Source organism: Chamaea fasciata, unplaced genomic scaffold (assembly GCF_029207755.1).
Source record: "Chamaea fasciata isolate MVZ Bird 193981 ecotype frontalis unplaced genomic scaffold, bChaFas1.0.hap1 SCAF_3, whole genome shotgun sequence".
Classification (NCBI taxonomy): domain Eukaryota; kingdom Metazoa; phylum Chordata; class Aves; order Passeriformes; family Sylviidae; genus Chamaea; species Chamaea fasciata.
The window spans coordinates 55,744,384-55,760,536 of NW_027094088.1; the positions used below are offsets into that span (position 1 = coordinate 55,744,384).

General features: G+C 35.4%; 1 protein-coding gene across 1 annotated transcript in view; it reads left to right on the forward strand.

Moving 5' to 3' along the window:
• Positions 1-16,153, forward strand: part of SYNE1 (spectrin repeat containing nuclear envelope protein 1) — a 288,306-nt gene that overhangs the window by 92,654 nt on the left and 179,499 nt on the right. Inside the window, exons 21-31 of the mRNA XM_066179079.1 lie at positions 1,888-2,052; positions 2,619-2,753; positions 3,577-3,735; positions 3,981-4,189; positions 4,450-4,558; positions 5,779-5,943; positions 7,887-8,054; positions 9,655-9,831; positions 11,094-11,234; positions 12,259-12,419; positions 15,216-15,366. Of these exons, the coding sequence (XP_066035176.1) occupies positions 1,888-2,052; positions 2,619-2,753; positions 3,577-3,735; positions 3,981-4,189; positions 4,450-4,558; positions 5,779-5,943; positions 7,887-8,054; positions 9,655-9,831; positions 11,094-11,234; positions 12,259-12,419; positions 15,216-15,366 (1,740 nt within the window). The remainder of the gene's footprint in view (positions 1-1,887; positions 2,053-2,618; positions 2,754-3,576; positions 3,736-3,980; positions 4,190-4,449; positions 4,559-5,778; positions 5,944-7,886; positions 8,055-9,654; positions 9,832-11,093; positions 11,235-12,258; positions 12,420-15,215; positions 15,367-16,153) is intronic.

Consider the following 16,153-nt stretch of genomic DNA (forward strand, 5'->3'; position numbering starts at 1 on the left):
TAGCTCTCTGATGTCATGTTATTAGTTAAAAGATTTGTCTTTGTAAGGGGTCAGGGGATTGACAGTCATTTTCTCCATACAGTTATTCAGAGGTGAGCCTGCCACAGAGGAACTTGGAATTTAACAGGACTTTAACGTGCCTCAGGGTCCTTTGGATGGAGGAACCTGAAATCCTACTGTTAGGGCTGCACTGTTTGTTGTTTCTCCTGGCTTTATTATCTTAGCTAATCATTTGCTTCTATATTCCCACACATCCCCTTTGACACAAAGCATGGAAGATGGAAACTTCTGCACATGCTACTATTGCTGGGCTTTGTATTTCCTCATGAAAATGCAGAGGACTGGGGATATAGGAGGCTGCAAACATGTTGCATCTGATAATGCAAAGATGTGGCCTTTGAATCATATTCCCCCTTAGCTGTCATTATCAGTTATTACTGCTTTGTTCAGGGCTGTTCAGCCCCAGTCTAGCCCCACTCTAATGTGAAATTAACCATTACACCCGGTGTGACTTTTTGGGGTTGTCTTGTGCAGAGCCAGAGACGAACTCAATAATCTTTATGCGTCCACTCAAACTGAGGTTAGTCAGTGATTCTGTGACTGTCTTAGAGTCAGATTTCCAAGTAATGGGTTCTATTACATTTATTTTCAGATGATAATTGTTCAGTATAAAGCTATCCAGGCTGAATTTTAAACTGCAGAAAATCACCTATAAGTAAATAGCTCTCTCTGAGAGGTGAATTTCGAAATTTATATTTTGTGGAGTGTACCTAAAGATAACTTGTCATTGATTTGTAATATAGAAACAATTGTGTAAGTTCAGCTTATTGTAGCAAAAGCAAATGCACTTGTAACTTGGTAAATTTACCATGTTCAACATTAATTGCTCTTTTTCTATAAAGCTGGACTGTGGTTTATCTCTTTTTGTGTTAGAAAATATACCTATAGAATAGAGTATAATCATACAAAGTGTGACATACTTGGAGTTAAAATACTGGAAAATGGCAGTTTTTCATGTAAAGAATATATCCCTATATGATTCTATTACTATGCAGATATTTTTATCAGAAAACTTAAAAAAGATTTAGCAAGTTGTTTAAGTTGAGAGCAACAGGTTTGATCAGCTGGCTGGAAAACTCACTAAAATTCCTTATGCTAAAGGTTTGTCATCAGTGAAGGTGGTGAAGTACATGTATAGTAAGCAGTGCTGCAAGTACCTTGCAGCAGTTAAAGTGCTGAACTGCTCATTTCTCCTGGTGAGCTTTCTTACTTGCTCATGAAATTGGAACTACTGGATATTGCAGTGCACAGGGATGGACTGAAAAGCAGACTAATGGAGGAGCTGTTACTAAGGTTGCAAAAGAAGGATTTCAGCAACTAAACCACAAAATTTGCTGTCTTCTCAGCTGCTTTGTGCCAGGTTACTTATCTGATGTACTTGTGTGATAATCATACAGACCTCTTCCAGGTCAGAGGAACTGTACCATGGAACTGGTTGGATCCATGGGTCAAACCACCCTCATTTTGAGTCATGTTAGGGAAGGTGCTATGATGCTAGGAAAAGTGAAATGGTAAACTTCTGATTGTACCAGATGCTTTACATTTGGAAGCAGGCTTTAGGAAAGAAACTCACTAATCAAATGGCAGAGGCATTCTGAAAATATCAGAGACATCTGATCTTCTAATTTTTATTTGAATGATGACATTAGCACAAGCCTCAGTATTAAAAATCAGGAAAATGGGATCATGAGAGGGATAAGCATGATGAAAAGCATATATTTAAATGAGTGACACAAATTAAATGCATGTTTTGTAAGGTCATGGTAAAAGAGAGCAAATAAAACTCAGTGTGAAAGTGCCAGCTCATTTTCTTTGCTTGTGACTCAGAATATGGTCAGGAAAGCTGGTGAGTGGAGAAAAAACATAGAAGCAAATAGCCGTTTGATGAAGAAATTTGAGGAGTCTAGAGCAGAACTGGAGAAAGTAATACAGATTGCCAACTGTTGCTTAAAAGAAAAAGGAAATCCTGAAGAACTTCTCAGGAAACATGGCGTGAGTAAATTCTCTGACATTCTTCATGGAAACCTTTGAGTGCATGACATAGAAGCCTATTTGATTCTAAAACTGATGTGGATTTCTTGTGCATGTAGAAGTTGTACAGATCTGACCAAACTAATGTTAATATTGTAAAACAAAAAGGAAAATTATCAGCTCATTTACTGATGTAAGATTGGATGTAAGCAACCAAAAGGTGAAAAAACCTAGGGCGGGGTTTTGAGTAGAACCATTGAGAGGTAGAACACTATTCTGACAATCTCACACATCCACTGCTCTTTTTTTTTTTTTTTTTTTAGATTAATATCTGTTTCTGTATTATAACCATAATATATGCATGTGGCTTTGAAATGTATTCTTGTTAAAATACCATCTCAGTGTACTGGCTGAGAATAAATTAATTGCCTGGACTTTATGTGGCTAGAAATAGTTATTTCCTTTATTCAAACATCAAGTCCTTAGTGGAACAGAAGTAACATTGAAACTTAGAGAGTATATTAAGGAATTATATATTGACATATCAATATCCAGCTTCATCTACTCACTTTCTGCCTCCACTTCAGGAATTTTTTAACCAGTTGGATCAAAGAGTGCTAAATGCCTTTCTGAAAGCATGTGATGAACTTACTGATATCCTCCCAGAACAAGAGCAACACAGCCTGCAGGAAGCTGTAAGGAAACTCCATAGGCAGTGGAAGGTTAGTGAATACCATCTCTGGATATCATCAATCTTAGTTTTGGAAACTTTCTGTATGATTTATGTATTAAAAAAAATTAACATGAAAGAAAACAATGTAATTTTTATTATCTGGCTTCTCATACAATTGGAAGGAAGGGGGAAAATGTATTTTATAATATTGAATACCTCTACACCTACAAAAAGCCTCTTGAAAAATGCCCTGTTAAGTAAATTCAAGAAGTGTGAGAAATTAATTATAAAACCTTTTTTCTCCCCTGCTACATACAGCCATAATGATACCTGTCTTGAGAACAGGTGCTAGCATTTTTCCCTTTATGCTGATGCTGGACAATTACAGTTACTTCTTGACCAACCAAACAAATTTTGTAAGACATCAGTCCATCAGCCTAAATTATGCCTTCTGCCAAAGACTCTAACAACTGAACTAACTTTGCTTACCAGCTATGGAATTTTTTGCCTGCTACAGCATTTTGCTGGTCAAAATTGGAGTTGTGGATGAAAGGTCTCACTAGCAGGCAGTCAGAAACCTCTGGAAGCAGTTGTGAATACTGTTTTATACAGGAAATATTTGCTATGTCTTGCCAAGAATGAAGATGTCTCTGTAACGTGCCCTATTCACACACATTTTGGTCACAACTTAAGACCTTTTGATAAATCTAAGACACTGGTTACAAAGTGAACATGGACAAACCCCTATCCCTTCATGAACATACATGTTTTCTTTGTTACCAGATTTTAGACTATTTGTAGCAAATTTACACTGGAGTAGTGGGAGTAGTGTTTTATCTCTGTGCTTCTTTATTGCCCCTGTGGGTGTGTAGGATCTTCAAACCGAAGCCCCATATCATTTGATCCACTTGAAAATTGAAGTACAGAAAAGCAAGTTCCTGGTGACAGTGGAGGAGTGCAAAGCTGAACTAGCTCGACAGAACAAGGTGTTATCAAGAGAAGGCAATGAAAAAATGATCAAGGAACACATGGTATGAGTTCCATGCCTCCATGTGGATGTTTACAGAAATACATTTCAATGTCAGTAATAAACAGAAGTTCTGATTAACCCTTCAGCCACCAAACTCTGTGTTCGGCTTATGTCTGATCAATTCTTGAGATCTTTAACAAAAAATTATTTTAATTTAGTACTTTATGAAAAATATATATACACATATGCTTTCTGATTTTCTCCAGTTTGTATTTCTATTGAATTTTCTGCTTTCTCTCCCATCAGTTGTTCTTCGGTGATAAGGGATCTTACCACCTGTGTGAGAAAAGGCTACAACGGATTGAAGAGCTGTGCCAAAAACTGCCAGTTTCTGATCCAGTGAGGGGTACATTGGAAAGCAGCCAGCGAATCCTGAAGGATCTGAAATCCCAGATAGACAGCACATACAGGAAGCTAACAGAGCACTCGGACACCTGGAAGGGCTATAAGAGCAGGTGTCACCTCAGTTCATACCTGGGTCTTGCAGAGCCTCATGCACGGTTGCTCCTCTATGTGTCATCACAGATCAGTACCATGGAAAAAATGATACTGGGATCTTAGCTTCAAGTAGAAAACTATATTTTGTGTAGTAATTCCACAAATTATAGTGAGACTTCGAGAGGATTTTATGATTTTTTGGCTACACTTAAGATATTACTGTTTCATGGTGGCAATTTTTGTGTAATTTTTTTTTTCATGTCATGTCTTGTTTCAGGTTTTCAGAATTGGCAAGTTGGATTTCATCAACAGAAAGAGAGCTAAAGAAGATAAAGGAAAATGTCAATGATACTGCCAAATACAAACAGTGTAAAGCATCTGTGGGGGTGAGCCCTTTGCTTATAAAATTCTGCTCCAAAGTAGTGGAACTTTTTTCCTACAGAGACCAAAGTAGCTCTGTTGATTCCTGGTATTCTTACAAACATTACCAGGAGAAAGTTGCACATTACAGCAAAATGTGGCAGAAGTTCTTTTAATAATTTAGAGAGTGACAAGTTTGTTTCCCTTTATAGTTAGAACAATAAAAATAGATAGAAAAAATATTTATCCCTCACCTTATTGCATGCAGAGTTAAAAGTGCTGCTCAAAGAAAAGAAAAAAATTCTGGATTGCAGGTTTTTGAATGGTCATACATTAAATTACTTTTCTTACTTATGTAAGGAAATCTTCTATTATAAAAATTATCTTTTACCCTACTGTAAAAGGAGAGCAAAAAAAAAATTCCACCATTCAGTTTTGTAGTGGTGACTGGTAACAGGTTGATAGAATAGCTGAAGATTAAGATGGTTAGTTAAATTAATTTTAAGCAACAGTTTATTGTGTAATTTGGGACTTGACCCTTCTTTCTGTTTTTTTTTTTTTTTAATTTCACATACTAGGACCACCTACATACTTCTGGTGTTTATGTGAAATTCATGAGCAGGTTATGAGTCTAACTATATGGAGAAACACCATTAGGATGACCTTGATAAAACTGATAGATCCTTAGCTTAATCTGGGTGCTTCTGCTTCAAAAACTCTGATTTACTCATGTAGTTTCAGTGCTGGCAACATCTCATCAGCACTGCCACAAAGATACAAATGACCTACAGGTTGAAAGGAAGTGTGGAAAAGAAAGTAAATAGGAAAAAAATTACACAAAATTTCATATTGCATGAAAGTATATATTTGGGAAGGTCAGCAACTCAGGTTTAAATTGCAGCTAAAAAATATGGCCAATATATGGAAAATACATAAGTGGTACCTGCCCTCTATCTATCTGTCCGTAAGTAAAAGTGTTTGTGAGGGGAAAACTACTCCACTACTAACTAAAGAACAGTCTAATTAGTAGTGGGGTAAAGTCTGTGGAAGAAGTGCAAAATTCTAGCCATTGACTGAAACAGAATCTGATAGGGCATGCAAATAGAAAAATACTATGTTTCTAGTATTTCAAGATAAAGAAAAGTAGTATGTTTACACTACTAATCTTTGAACTGATGCCATGAATTTCGGTTATTGATGTATTTTGTTTGTTTGAAGAAAATACGTTTTGATTTTTTTTCTGTAGGAAATTAGAAAGCATATTCACAAGCATGGAGAAAATCACAGCTGGCTGAAATCTAGACTTGCTGTTTTGACCTCACTATGTCCTGATTTGGAGGCCAAAGAGACAGAGGATGAGCTTTTTAAACTTTCCAGTGACTTCAAGAGACTTCTAGATTTGCTGGCTGAGGTACAGTATGAGGGACACAAGAACTCTGCATTTACAGTGTCACATGAAATGACATCAGTCATTGCTTCACAAGCTCAAGTTCCCTGCTGCTATTTTTTAATTAATCTGAAAGCCTTCAGCAAGGAAAAATTAATTTGTACTCCATGGATAGCAAAACACTGAGCGTAGCAGGCAAAAAAAAAAAAAAAAAAAAGACATTATCATAGTGGATTTTTTCCCTTTGCCGAATTGGAAAGTAACAGAGTAAATGTTTCTGCAGTCAAAATGTCCATTTTTAAATTTTTTTACAATCAGTTTGTAGTGAATATTGTCAAAACCATGATGTACATCAGCTAGTGGGTATAGAATTTTATTTCAATCAGGATTTATTTGTCCTTTATGCTGAAATAAAGCACTGCTTTGAAGTTGTTTTTAGTCATTATGGATGTCTATTGCATCCTGAATTTGCAGGAAAAGGCTGCAGCTCTCTAAAGCCTGAATGAAAATGAGATATTTTAACTGCAGAAATCGTGGGAAATTTCTAACTCATAACAAGCAAAACCTTTCAGAAACACTGAACCCTTGAGTTCTGCAGGCTCTCATGGAATTTACTGCTTCACAGTTATACAGTTAAAAGAGAAATCAGGTGAAACATAGAACATCTTGCACTTAAAATGTGGAATAGACCCACTTGAAAGCAAAAAAAAGAATTCAGGAGAGAGAGAGAGTTCAGACTTCATATTTCATTGTTAATGTCAGTTCTTGTGGAGGCCTTATAGGGGTTTCAAATGTATAAAATTTCCATGTATTTACTGGAAGTTCTCTAAGCTTCTGTGGTGTGAAAACTGTTTGGAAATTTTGGGCAAGAAATGTAATTTCTACCTGACTGTAAACAGCTTGAGATACTGTCTTTTTTTTTTTTTTTTCCCTCCAGTTTTATGGGGGTAATTTTTGGAGTTAAATCACTTGGGTTTGGTTTTCTCTAAAAGTCAGAACTAAAGGTAAGTTAATGAGAGTAACTTTATGAGGGCAATATAAGAAAATAAGAGGTCAAATCTATACTTGGTTTGAATCTAAAAGAGTAATCTAAATGCACTCTATATTATAGTTAAACAGCTACTGATTCTTAGAAGTCTGAATACTATTGATAAAGCTTGTTAATTAGATGGATGAGACTTTAAACAAGGACTGATACTGGGTATTTCCAGAGTTCAGCAATAGTTTTGGAGAGTAAAATGAAATACTTCTATAACAGGATAGTAAATGGATTGAGTTCAAATGACTCTCCAAAGTAAAAAGGAAAGGAAAGAAACAGGAAAAAAAAAAAAAGGGAAAAGGATTTAGAATAGTTTATGATTAAAACATTAAAACACAGGAACAGAGCCTGAGAGTCAGCTACATGTATTTAGTTGAATCACTCAAATAGAGAAGAACTTTCTGATGTGTTTAATGGATTTACCTCTTTCTTTATAAGATTTTGCAAGCTGAGACCGGATACTGAATCACATGCACATAGTGGCCCATAAAACCATGGTAATTCAGGACTTTAATGTATTCTTGATTCACCAAAACACTGCTCAAGACAGTCTAAATGGCAGCAGAATTTTTTTGTGTGTTGAGTAGTGCAGGTGTTTTGGAATCTGGGTCAGTCTGCAAGGATAAGGAGAGTGTGTATTTTCTAAGTGATCACCAATAGGTGGCTGTCACACATGGCTGTTTGTCATATGGCAGTGTAACAGGGAGTATGTTTGAGCAAGGCAAAAGTCTCCTCCGTCACATTTTAAGCCCAAAGACACTTGATTTCAATGTAAAGTTAAAGGTGTCAAAAATGCCAGAGACAAAAATGCTTTAAATGTAAAAAATATACTACTGTATTTTTGAACAGGTATTCCAAATATAAATGTACCCTTAAAATATAGATGTGTCTTTCAACATGAAATGCTTAAAGTTATCTGTGATGTTAGATTGAAAATACCTTAGGTGCTGTTGGAGACTGTGTCCAGTACAAAGAAGAAGTCAAAAGTGCAATTGAAGAGTTAATCAACAACTCCAAAGAAGTCCAAGCAGAGGCTGAAAAGATCCTGGATACAGAAAGTTTATTACAAGCTCAGCAACTGCTGCTTCATCATCAGGTAGGGTTTTTAATTAATTGTTTTTTTAATTGTTTTTAAAAGACTAATTTATATAATTACGAAATGTTGTTACATCTATTAATGCAAGTCTTTATATTTAAACTTGAAGGAGTTATAAAGGAAACAGTCCTATATGGTCTGGAATTGATTTCTTGTAATGAAAAATGTTTTCAGTATTTTTTAAATGTTAAATGTCAACTTTTATTTCATATGGGTTTTTGGGACACAAAACACTGATAAACAAGCTTAATTCACATTAAATTTTGGGGGAGTGTACTCTGCAAGTATATCTAACCCAGACACTCCCTTTTTACCTTTCTATAGCTTGAGTGTCAGATTCATTAATGGTAAATTTAGCACAATTCTGGGTTTGGAAATTCCTCTATTTTAGCAGTTTGATGTGGCCCCAACCCTAAATATTGGAGGGAAGGTGTTGCTGTAGCCTTACCTCCTTCTCTGGATAGTTGTTTTTGTGACAGATGGGCCTCCATTCTGTAGGAGTAAAATAGGAGGTTTTTTATGCACTGATAATGGATCAAAACATCTACAGGCTACAATAATAATCAATGGTATGGCTTGCATACAGCAAGAATCATGCTGTATGAAATCATACATCATGATTCAAGAGTCATGCATACAGCAAGAATCAAGGCCAAATATGGGAAAATAACTTTTTGAGCTGCTCAAAGCTAATTAAAACAGGAAAAAAAATAGAGTGTTTGGAAATTATTTAAGTTTTTTATATTAACATCTCTTTCTGTGGAGTCAGACAGCTTAGTGTCTGACCAGTCACTACTAAATCTTACTTGTGTCTCATCTAAAGTCTTTGGTGCTTATAAGCACTATTGTATGTATTAAGGTTTGTATTCATTCTTTAAATACTCTACATTCTTTATCCATTTTCGGAGAGGTAATAGAAATTATAAACTTCTCCTTGAGTTCCATTTCTTGTGGTTGGGAGTCTACTAAAGCAAAACCAGATTTTGACACAGACCTGAAGGTACCTGGAGTAGAAATGACTTAGCTGTGGGTTTACCTAACAAGGCTGGCTGGGTCAGGCATGTAGAGAGGTCAAGGCAAGGAGAGAGGATGTGTTCTTAGGCGTTTCTGATAGTGCTACAAATCAAAAGCACCTCCAGGACAGAGTTACACAGCTTAACCACATCCTGCTGCTCTCTAATAAGGCTGCTATATTGCTTTGTCCAATCTGAGGCTCCAGCCTGTGCCTCAGGAGTGCAGAGCAGACCTGGGTCCAGTCATGAGGAATACATGCACCTGTGACTCCTGCTGTGGTTGCTCAACTGCTGCGGCTTCTGCTTTATCAAATATGCTTTGGATAAATGCACTCTATTTATTGAAAATATAAATAATTTTCACTCTATTTCTCACATGCATAAGCCACAAAAAGCAGTGTTTGACATTTTGGAAGCTAGGGCATATACTTGATGAATAGGAGACTATCAACAGTACTTGGCCCAGTCTATCCCTTTGTGTGTCGCTCTCATTGTATACCCCTGCAAAAACAGAAAGGGGCTGCATCGTGCCAGCTTCCCAAAGGAGCTAAAATGTCTAATCATTCCTGTTGGGTGCATGCTTTTAGCAAAGGACAAGGAGACTCTGTGCAAAAAGGCAAGATGTGCAGAAGCAGATTTCCCAAGCCAAGCGGTTGCAGATTGAAGGTGGACTGCCCAGCACAGTACGAGAGGATTTACAAAAATTAGAGGGAACTTTGGAAAACATGCAGCAGACTATGGAGAAACGGGAAGAGCAACTGCAGGTGGGTCTTTTGCTCATGGAAAAAAGATGTCATGCTGATTTCTTCCTCAGTTCCTTTTTATAAACTTAGTAAAACCTGATTTTTTTTAATATCAAAAAACTGAGCTCATTTTCTCACCGCTGACTCTTGGTCCTTGATGTTTTCATGATCAATACCTCTGTGAAAACTTCTTGAAGCTCTTAAATAATAAAGAAATAGCATTCTGTCTGGAAGTGTTTGAAAGTCCTAACTATTCAGTCACAACAGTTAACAATTTTAAATCATTTATCTGTGAATTTATTTTAAGATGTCTCTTTTCTGGTTACTAAAGGTGACACTGCTCTTTAGTTGCGTGTCCTCAGGCTGGACATCTATTATAGGTTAATAACACCAGATGTGCAAATATAATCCTCACAACTACTGTCTGAAATACATGCTGTGATCCTAAATTTAAAGAAGGAGAAGGTCATTGAGAAATCAAATGGATTTCTTCCGCTTGTATAGCTAACCATGGACTGAACTGGGATAAGAATTTATAACTTCTTGCATCCATATGTATTTGCTCTTTACGTGTTTCTAAGCAGAATGTTAATCCAAAAGGCTAATATTCCATGCAAATGTTTAAAGTCACCAAAATTATTTCCCATGAGAAAAACACAAGATGAGAAAGACAATCAGTAAACCTCAAATAACTTCTTAATATAAGCACTTACTATTAAAACACTTTTTTTTCTCTAAAATTCCCATATGTTCACTCTTAATCTGTGCTTCAGAATCAAGAAAATAATAAGCTGTCATAGTTCTTTTGACTGGTAATTAAATGCTGTAGGTTAATCAAAATTCTACATTAACAGCAAATAGGTCCTTATGAGTGATTTTCCTGTAAGTAGGGATTTTCTTCTACCATTTCACTGTAATTTATTTCATTAAAGAACTAGAAAATCCTTTTGATATTTTTGACTACTTGTCACCATAAGTCTCTGCATGTATTACTTTAGATTTCTTACAGGACCTTCAAATGCAAGATTTAAATATTGCTGGCAACTTAGAGAACAGTGCTTTTTTAGCACAGCATAATATGAATCAGCAAACACTCAAGGAAAAAGTTTTATTTGGTTTAGAAGAGTTTCATCTACTTACTGTTGAGTAGATGGCTTCTCAGGAAAAATTATTTCATGTCAAGACTTTCTCTTTTTTTCCTTTTTCAGTAATGTACAAGGAAAATCTCATTTTCTCCCCTTTGATCTCCTTGTGTTCCTTTTTTGGTTTTGTTTGTTTTTTAGGTCACAATAAATAAATGGGAGCAGTTTGAAAGAGACAAAGAAACAGTAGTAAAATATCTCAATCAAGCAAGCTCTGTACTTGAACGTATCTTAAACTTTAGCAGTTTAGAGAGCCTCTCCTCAGAACTGGATCAGACAAAGGTACTGACTGTGTGAAATGCAGGAACTGAGGTATCTTTCTGCCTTGCCTGTCGACATGGGCTGAGTGTATTGTCTTCAATCCTTGCATGCTTTCCCATTAATGTCGATAGAAATTGCATATACAGATTGCATAATCTTTTTAAGAGGTAAAAAGTCATTTTGTGAAAGAAAAAAAAAAAAGCAAACCATGAAGGATTTCTCAAAGTCTGCATCTGAAACATATGTATGAAAGTTAGTATTTTGAGGTCTTGCCATTTTGTGCTCAGTAACCATCTATGCTGGTAATCCAGTGTTGAGCACTCGCGTGTCAACATTATTAGGCTGCACTTTGGCAAGGTTGTGTGGAATGTGACAAATAGCACTCCTAGCCCTGAGAAGAATAAGGAGAGATGTCTACCCCATGGACAAAAACCCTAACATTCCATTTGCCCTTAGTAACACAGAATTATTCCAGCCCATTTTGTTTACTATTACAGAAGTAATAATAGGGCTTGTTTTTCCTAATTGCCATGGTTTATACACTGCTGTTAACCTTTGATGAAGCCAATAATAAATTTTACCTCCCTTAATTATGCTCAGCTTTGGTTGTTCTGCTGTGTGGGTTTAATGTTTGTGACAAAAAATAATTGGTAAACAAATTGAAAATACAAAATATGAGGTACTGCAAAATCCACTTGGTAAATGGTGGGATCTAAAAACTAGTTTAAGATGTATATCATCTTCTGCAATGCAGAAATAGATTTCTTGTAGGGCTATAGAAGACACTTTGATTTTTTGAGTTAAAAACTTTTGCACATACAGCATCCCTTGATAAATTTAACTCAATCTAGTTTCCTCAAATGGACTTTTCTTAAATGCAACATAAAATGAACTTTCTTCAGAGATTGTTTTTATGTATTTACATATTCAGAATATACACGTAAGACACGGGTACTTTTTCCAACCATAAACATTGAGGAAAAATACTTTTTGTGTAAATATATGAAACTCTATGGTTGTATTAATGCATCTTGCATCCTTACAGGAACTTTCTAAACAAACTGAAGCAATGGCAGTACAGGCTGAGAATTTGGTGAAGAATTCCTCTGAGATACAGCTTGGTTCAAAGAACAAGCAGTCCCTTCAGCATCAGGCAAAATCAATCCAAGAACAAGTGAAAAAAGTGGAAGTTACTCTTGAAGAAGAGTATGTTCTTAACAAGTCCTAATATTTATTCTTCACTATAAGATTGTATCAGATTTCTAGACTACCTTGTCAGCATTTTGTGATGTCTCATCAGCTCTGTCATTTACTGCTTGCTCTGGCATAGTAACCAAGTTATGGTACCAAATATGTCAAAAGAGTGTGTGCAAACAAATTATTTTCTTTTAATTATACGTAGTTCATAAAGGTTAGTTACATTTAATGTGTCACTTATCTTTAAGCCCCAGTCTTGTGAAAAAGGGATAATTGAGCTCATTCTTGAGGTACTGGACTCTTTTGGAAAGAAGAATCTCAGTTAAGAGTATTAGAGCAGCACATTTACCATATTTGCCTCATTTTTCAGTATTCCATTTTCTCTATAGGAGTGTCAGGAAGTGCCTTCGTCTTAGCTGAATGCCCAGATTGTATTTCATGGGCAATATCAAAAGCTGCTTCTGCTGCCAAAAAAACACAAAGGCATCATTTTCCAGATTTTAGTTAAAAATTAAAGGTTTAAACTCCAAGGAAAGCTTGATAAATATTTGTAGATTTTGTATTTGTAAAAAATTCTTCCCTTCTCTCAAGTGAGTAATTCAGTTATTGAACCTGTTACTCAAATTCAGAATGTTGCTATTCTCATTTTATCCCTATACAGATAGATTTGTATGTATGTATGAAATCAACATTTTTGCATACACTAGATCTGGTACATAAGTCATAGATACCTGTGCCATTTATATTTTGTCTTACTGGAATTACTCTCTAGAATAATTTTCTGTATAAGATTAAGCTGGTACTATACCTCGAACAGGATATGAGCAAATGGCAATGCCCAAATAATTGTTGATTTTTTTTTCTTCATAATGACCACTGTCATGCTAATCTGATTTTAATTTAGTGCCATTTTCTTCCTGATGTGAAGTAACAGCTATAAAGCAGAATAACTAGCCTGTGCAGCAAATGGGGGTCTGACCATTTCTGTAATGCTTTCTCCAACATGAAGTGCTTGAGTGATTTGCAGTCAAATTCTACCATCTCTTACTGAATACCTCACATGTAATTTTCTCCCCTATTAGAGAGAAAACTAGTGTGATTTTTCAATCTAAGAAATTTACCCTTCCAGCAATGAATATTTACTTTTTAAGTAAAGTAATGTATTTTTAAATGAAACTCATCATTGATCTACACTTTCAATGTAGAAATTAAATAGATTTTAGTTGAATGTATGGATTATGCAGAATGTCTGTGGTAGTGTGACATAATCAAAAGCTAAATGTCCTCTGTAAAAGATGCAAATACATACGACTATCTATAGGGTATCTACAGAACTCATAGTAAGTGTGTAAGAGTTATATTTTAACTTGCATCATCAATAAAAATCTTGGCATAAAGTGAAGTTATTCCAAACTCATAAATTACATAGTATGCCAGTGAACAGGAAGAGGAGAGAAAAGTTTGAGCAGCTCTCCACAGTCAGCTACTGTGACAGCTTAGCCCATCTGTTTTTCAAGGAGATCATGAAGACCTGTGCAGTGTGTTTGGGATCATATTCTTTACAATCTGTGGCTTTCTTAAAGAAATTCCAACGAAGGCATACAACAGCAGTTGTGCCACTGATTTGGTCCCTGGATTCTGATTTCCAGTTGTATTTGCATGAACTGAACTTGAGTGAAATATTTTTGCACATTGTTTTCCTAAAAATAACTTGAATTTGCATACACTCTTATCAGTAAATGGCTGTTGACGTTCCTATTTCTTTTTTTTTTTAAATTTGAAAATAAATAAGAAAAAATAAAAGGGCCAACTTTTACATTTTTAGGCTACATCTTTTCTTAAAGCTTCCTCTGGCTTTAATGAGGGGGGAAAAAGTTAAAAACTTTTTACCATGGAATGGTTTTTAGGCTATATTTAGAAGGAAAATGTATTTTGAAATTTTGTAATATTCAATCTTTTATGATGAAGCTTTAATATTTTCAGTGAAATAGAAAATGTGTGTTTTGCAAGCTGTATGCAGGGCCTACATTAGCACTGGTTTCAATTACTTGAAAGGAGCAGAAACTTGTATACTGGAAGTTAATGCTGTTAGGCTTTGCAGAATGGCTATCTTACTTGTGACAAAAAAAAAAAAAGGTGCTTTGTTTGCAATCCAAGACATAGAAAAATCAGTCATAATCTGTCTCTGTTTAACATACCTATGATGTAAAACTACTAACTCTGAGGGAGTTGAGTCACATTTGTTGTTGATTCTTTGGCTTGATATGAAATCATTGCCACAGCAAACACAAACTTCCTATAAGAGGGGGGGATTGCTGTTACAAAAAAGTGAGATCAATAAAGGATCAAGCACTGGTGACTGTGTGTATGTCCACATTTCACTGGTTTTAATCATTCTGGTCTGGGGACTAAATTATGAACATCTATGCACTCAGTTATCTAAGTATTTAGATTTCTGATGTAATCATCATTCCACATTATTTCATAGAAATTTCATCCTGTTGATGTTCCTTTTCCTTTCTCTTCCCACTACAATGAGATTCTTGTACAGCTGATGAGTAAAGCTGTACTTTCTTTTACTCTTGATGTCCCTTCTATCCCTAATGCAATTGTTTGACTTTTGGTGTATGGTCTAAAAGAGAACCATATTTGAATTTAGACGCACAACTTGATCCTCTAAAATGAGAACTTTTTAAAAGGACCCTCCTGTGGATTTAAAAAGTTCCATTTTTATTTTGGCAAGAATGTGGGTAGCTTCATTATATTAAACTGTTTATTCTCTCTAATTGATTTGGTTAATTTTAGTATTAAAAGCATGGAAATGGTGAAAAACAAGTGGGATCATTTTGGCAATAATTTTGAAGCTCTGTCCATGTGGATAGCTGAACAAGAAAAAGAACTGGAAACTTTGGAAACATCATCATCTCCTTTGGACATACAGATCAGCCAAATCAAGGTGATTAGTTCTTACTGTGTTTAGTTTTAAAAGTCCATTTAGCTGTTATTTTGCTAGAGGCCAAATGAGAAAAGAGACATTTTACATGTTTCAAAAGTACCACAATGAATTGATGACACATTTTATACATGAATATACCAAACAATAAGGTCTTATATAAACTAAAGGAAAATTCTTACAGGCTGCCTTCTCTTTTAGTGTTTAGTTTACACATACGATAAATATACATAAATATAAGTTGACGGTTATTTTAAAACAGACAACAGCTAGTGGCTGTAGAACTTGATTTTAATCTTACAAGCTAAAGTTATAACTTGATTTATGTATCTTTTATGCTGAATTAATAAAGAAATGATTGCTCTTGGTAGCTTGAAAACCTACATTACATTTACTGTGATTGTATTTGCACTGTCTTCAGTTCTGTGTACATTCCTGTAGTTACACAGTGGTTTAGTTTCAAATTGCTGACTGAGGTGCATATTGTCTCCAAGCATTGCATTTCAAGGGCTGACTTTGTATCCTTACACAAATGAAAACCTACCTTCTCTGGAGTGGCATGTTTCTAAGGGTACAGAGTTTTTCAATAGGCAGTGCACATTGCCATTTTCTGTGTCCTATTTGTTCTTCAGGAGGTGCACGGGTGTGCAGCTGCTTGCAGACCAGCATGACACTATGTCCAAAGAATCCTATTAGGCACTTCTTTCATGTGACAGAGTTTATCAACAGATTTTTCCTATTCTTAATTTATTCAGAACTTTACAAAGATTAAATAAATAAAATCTCTTGA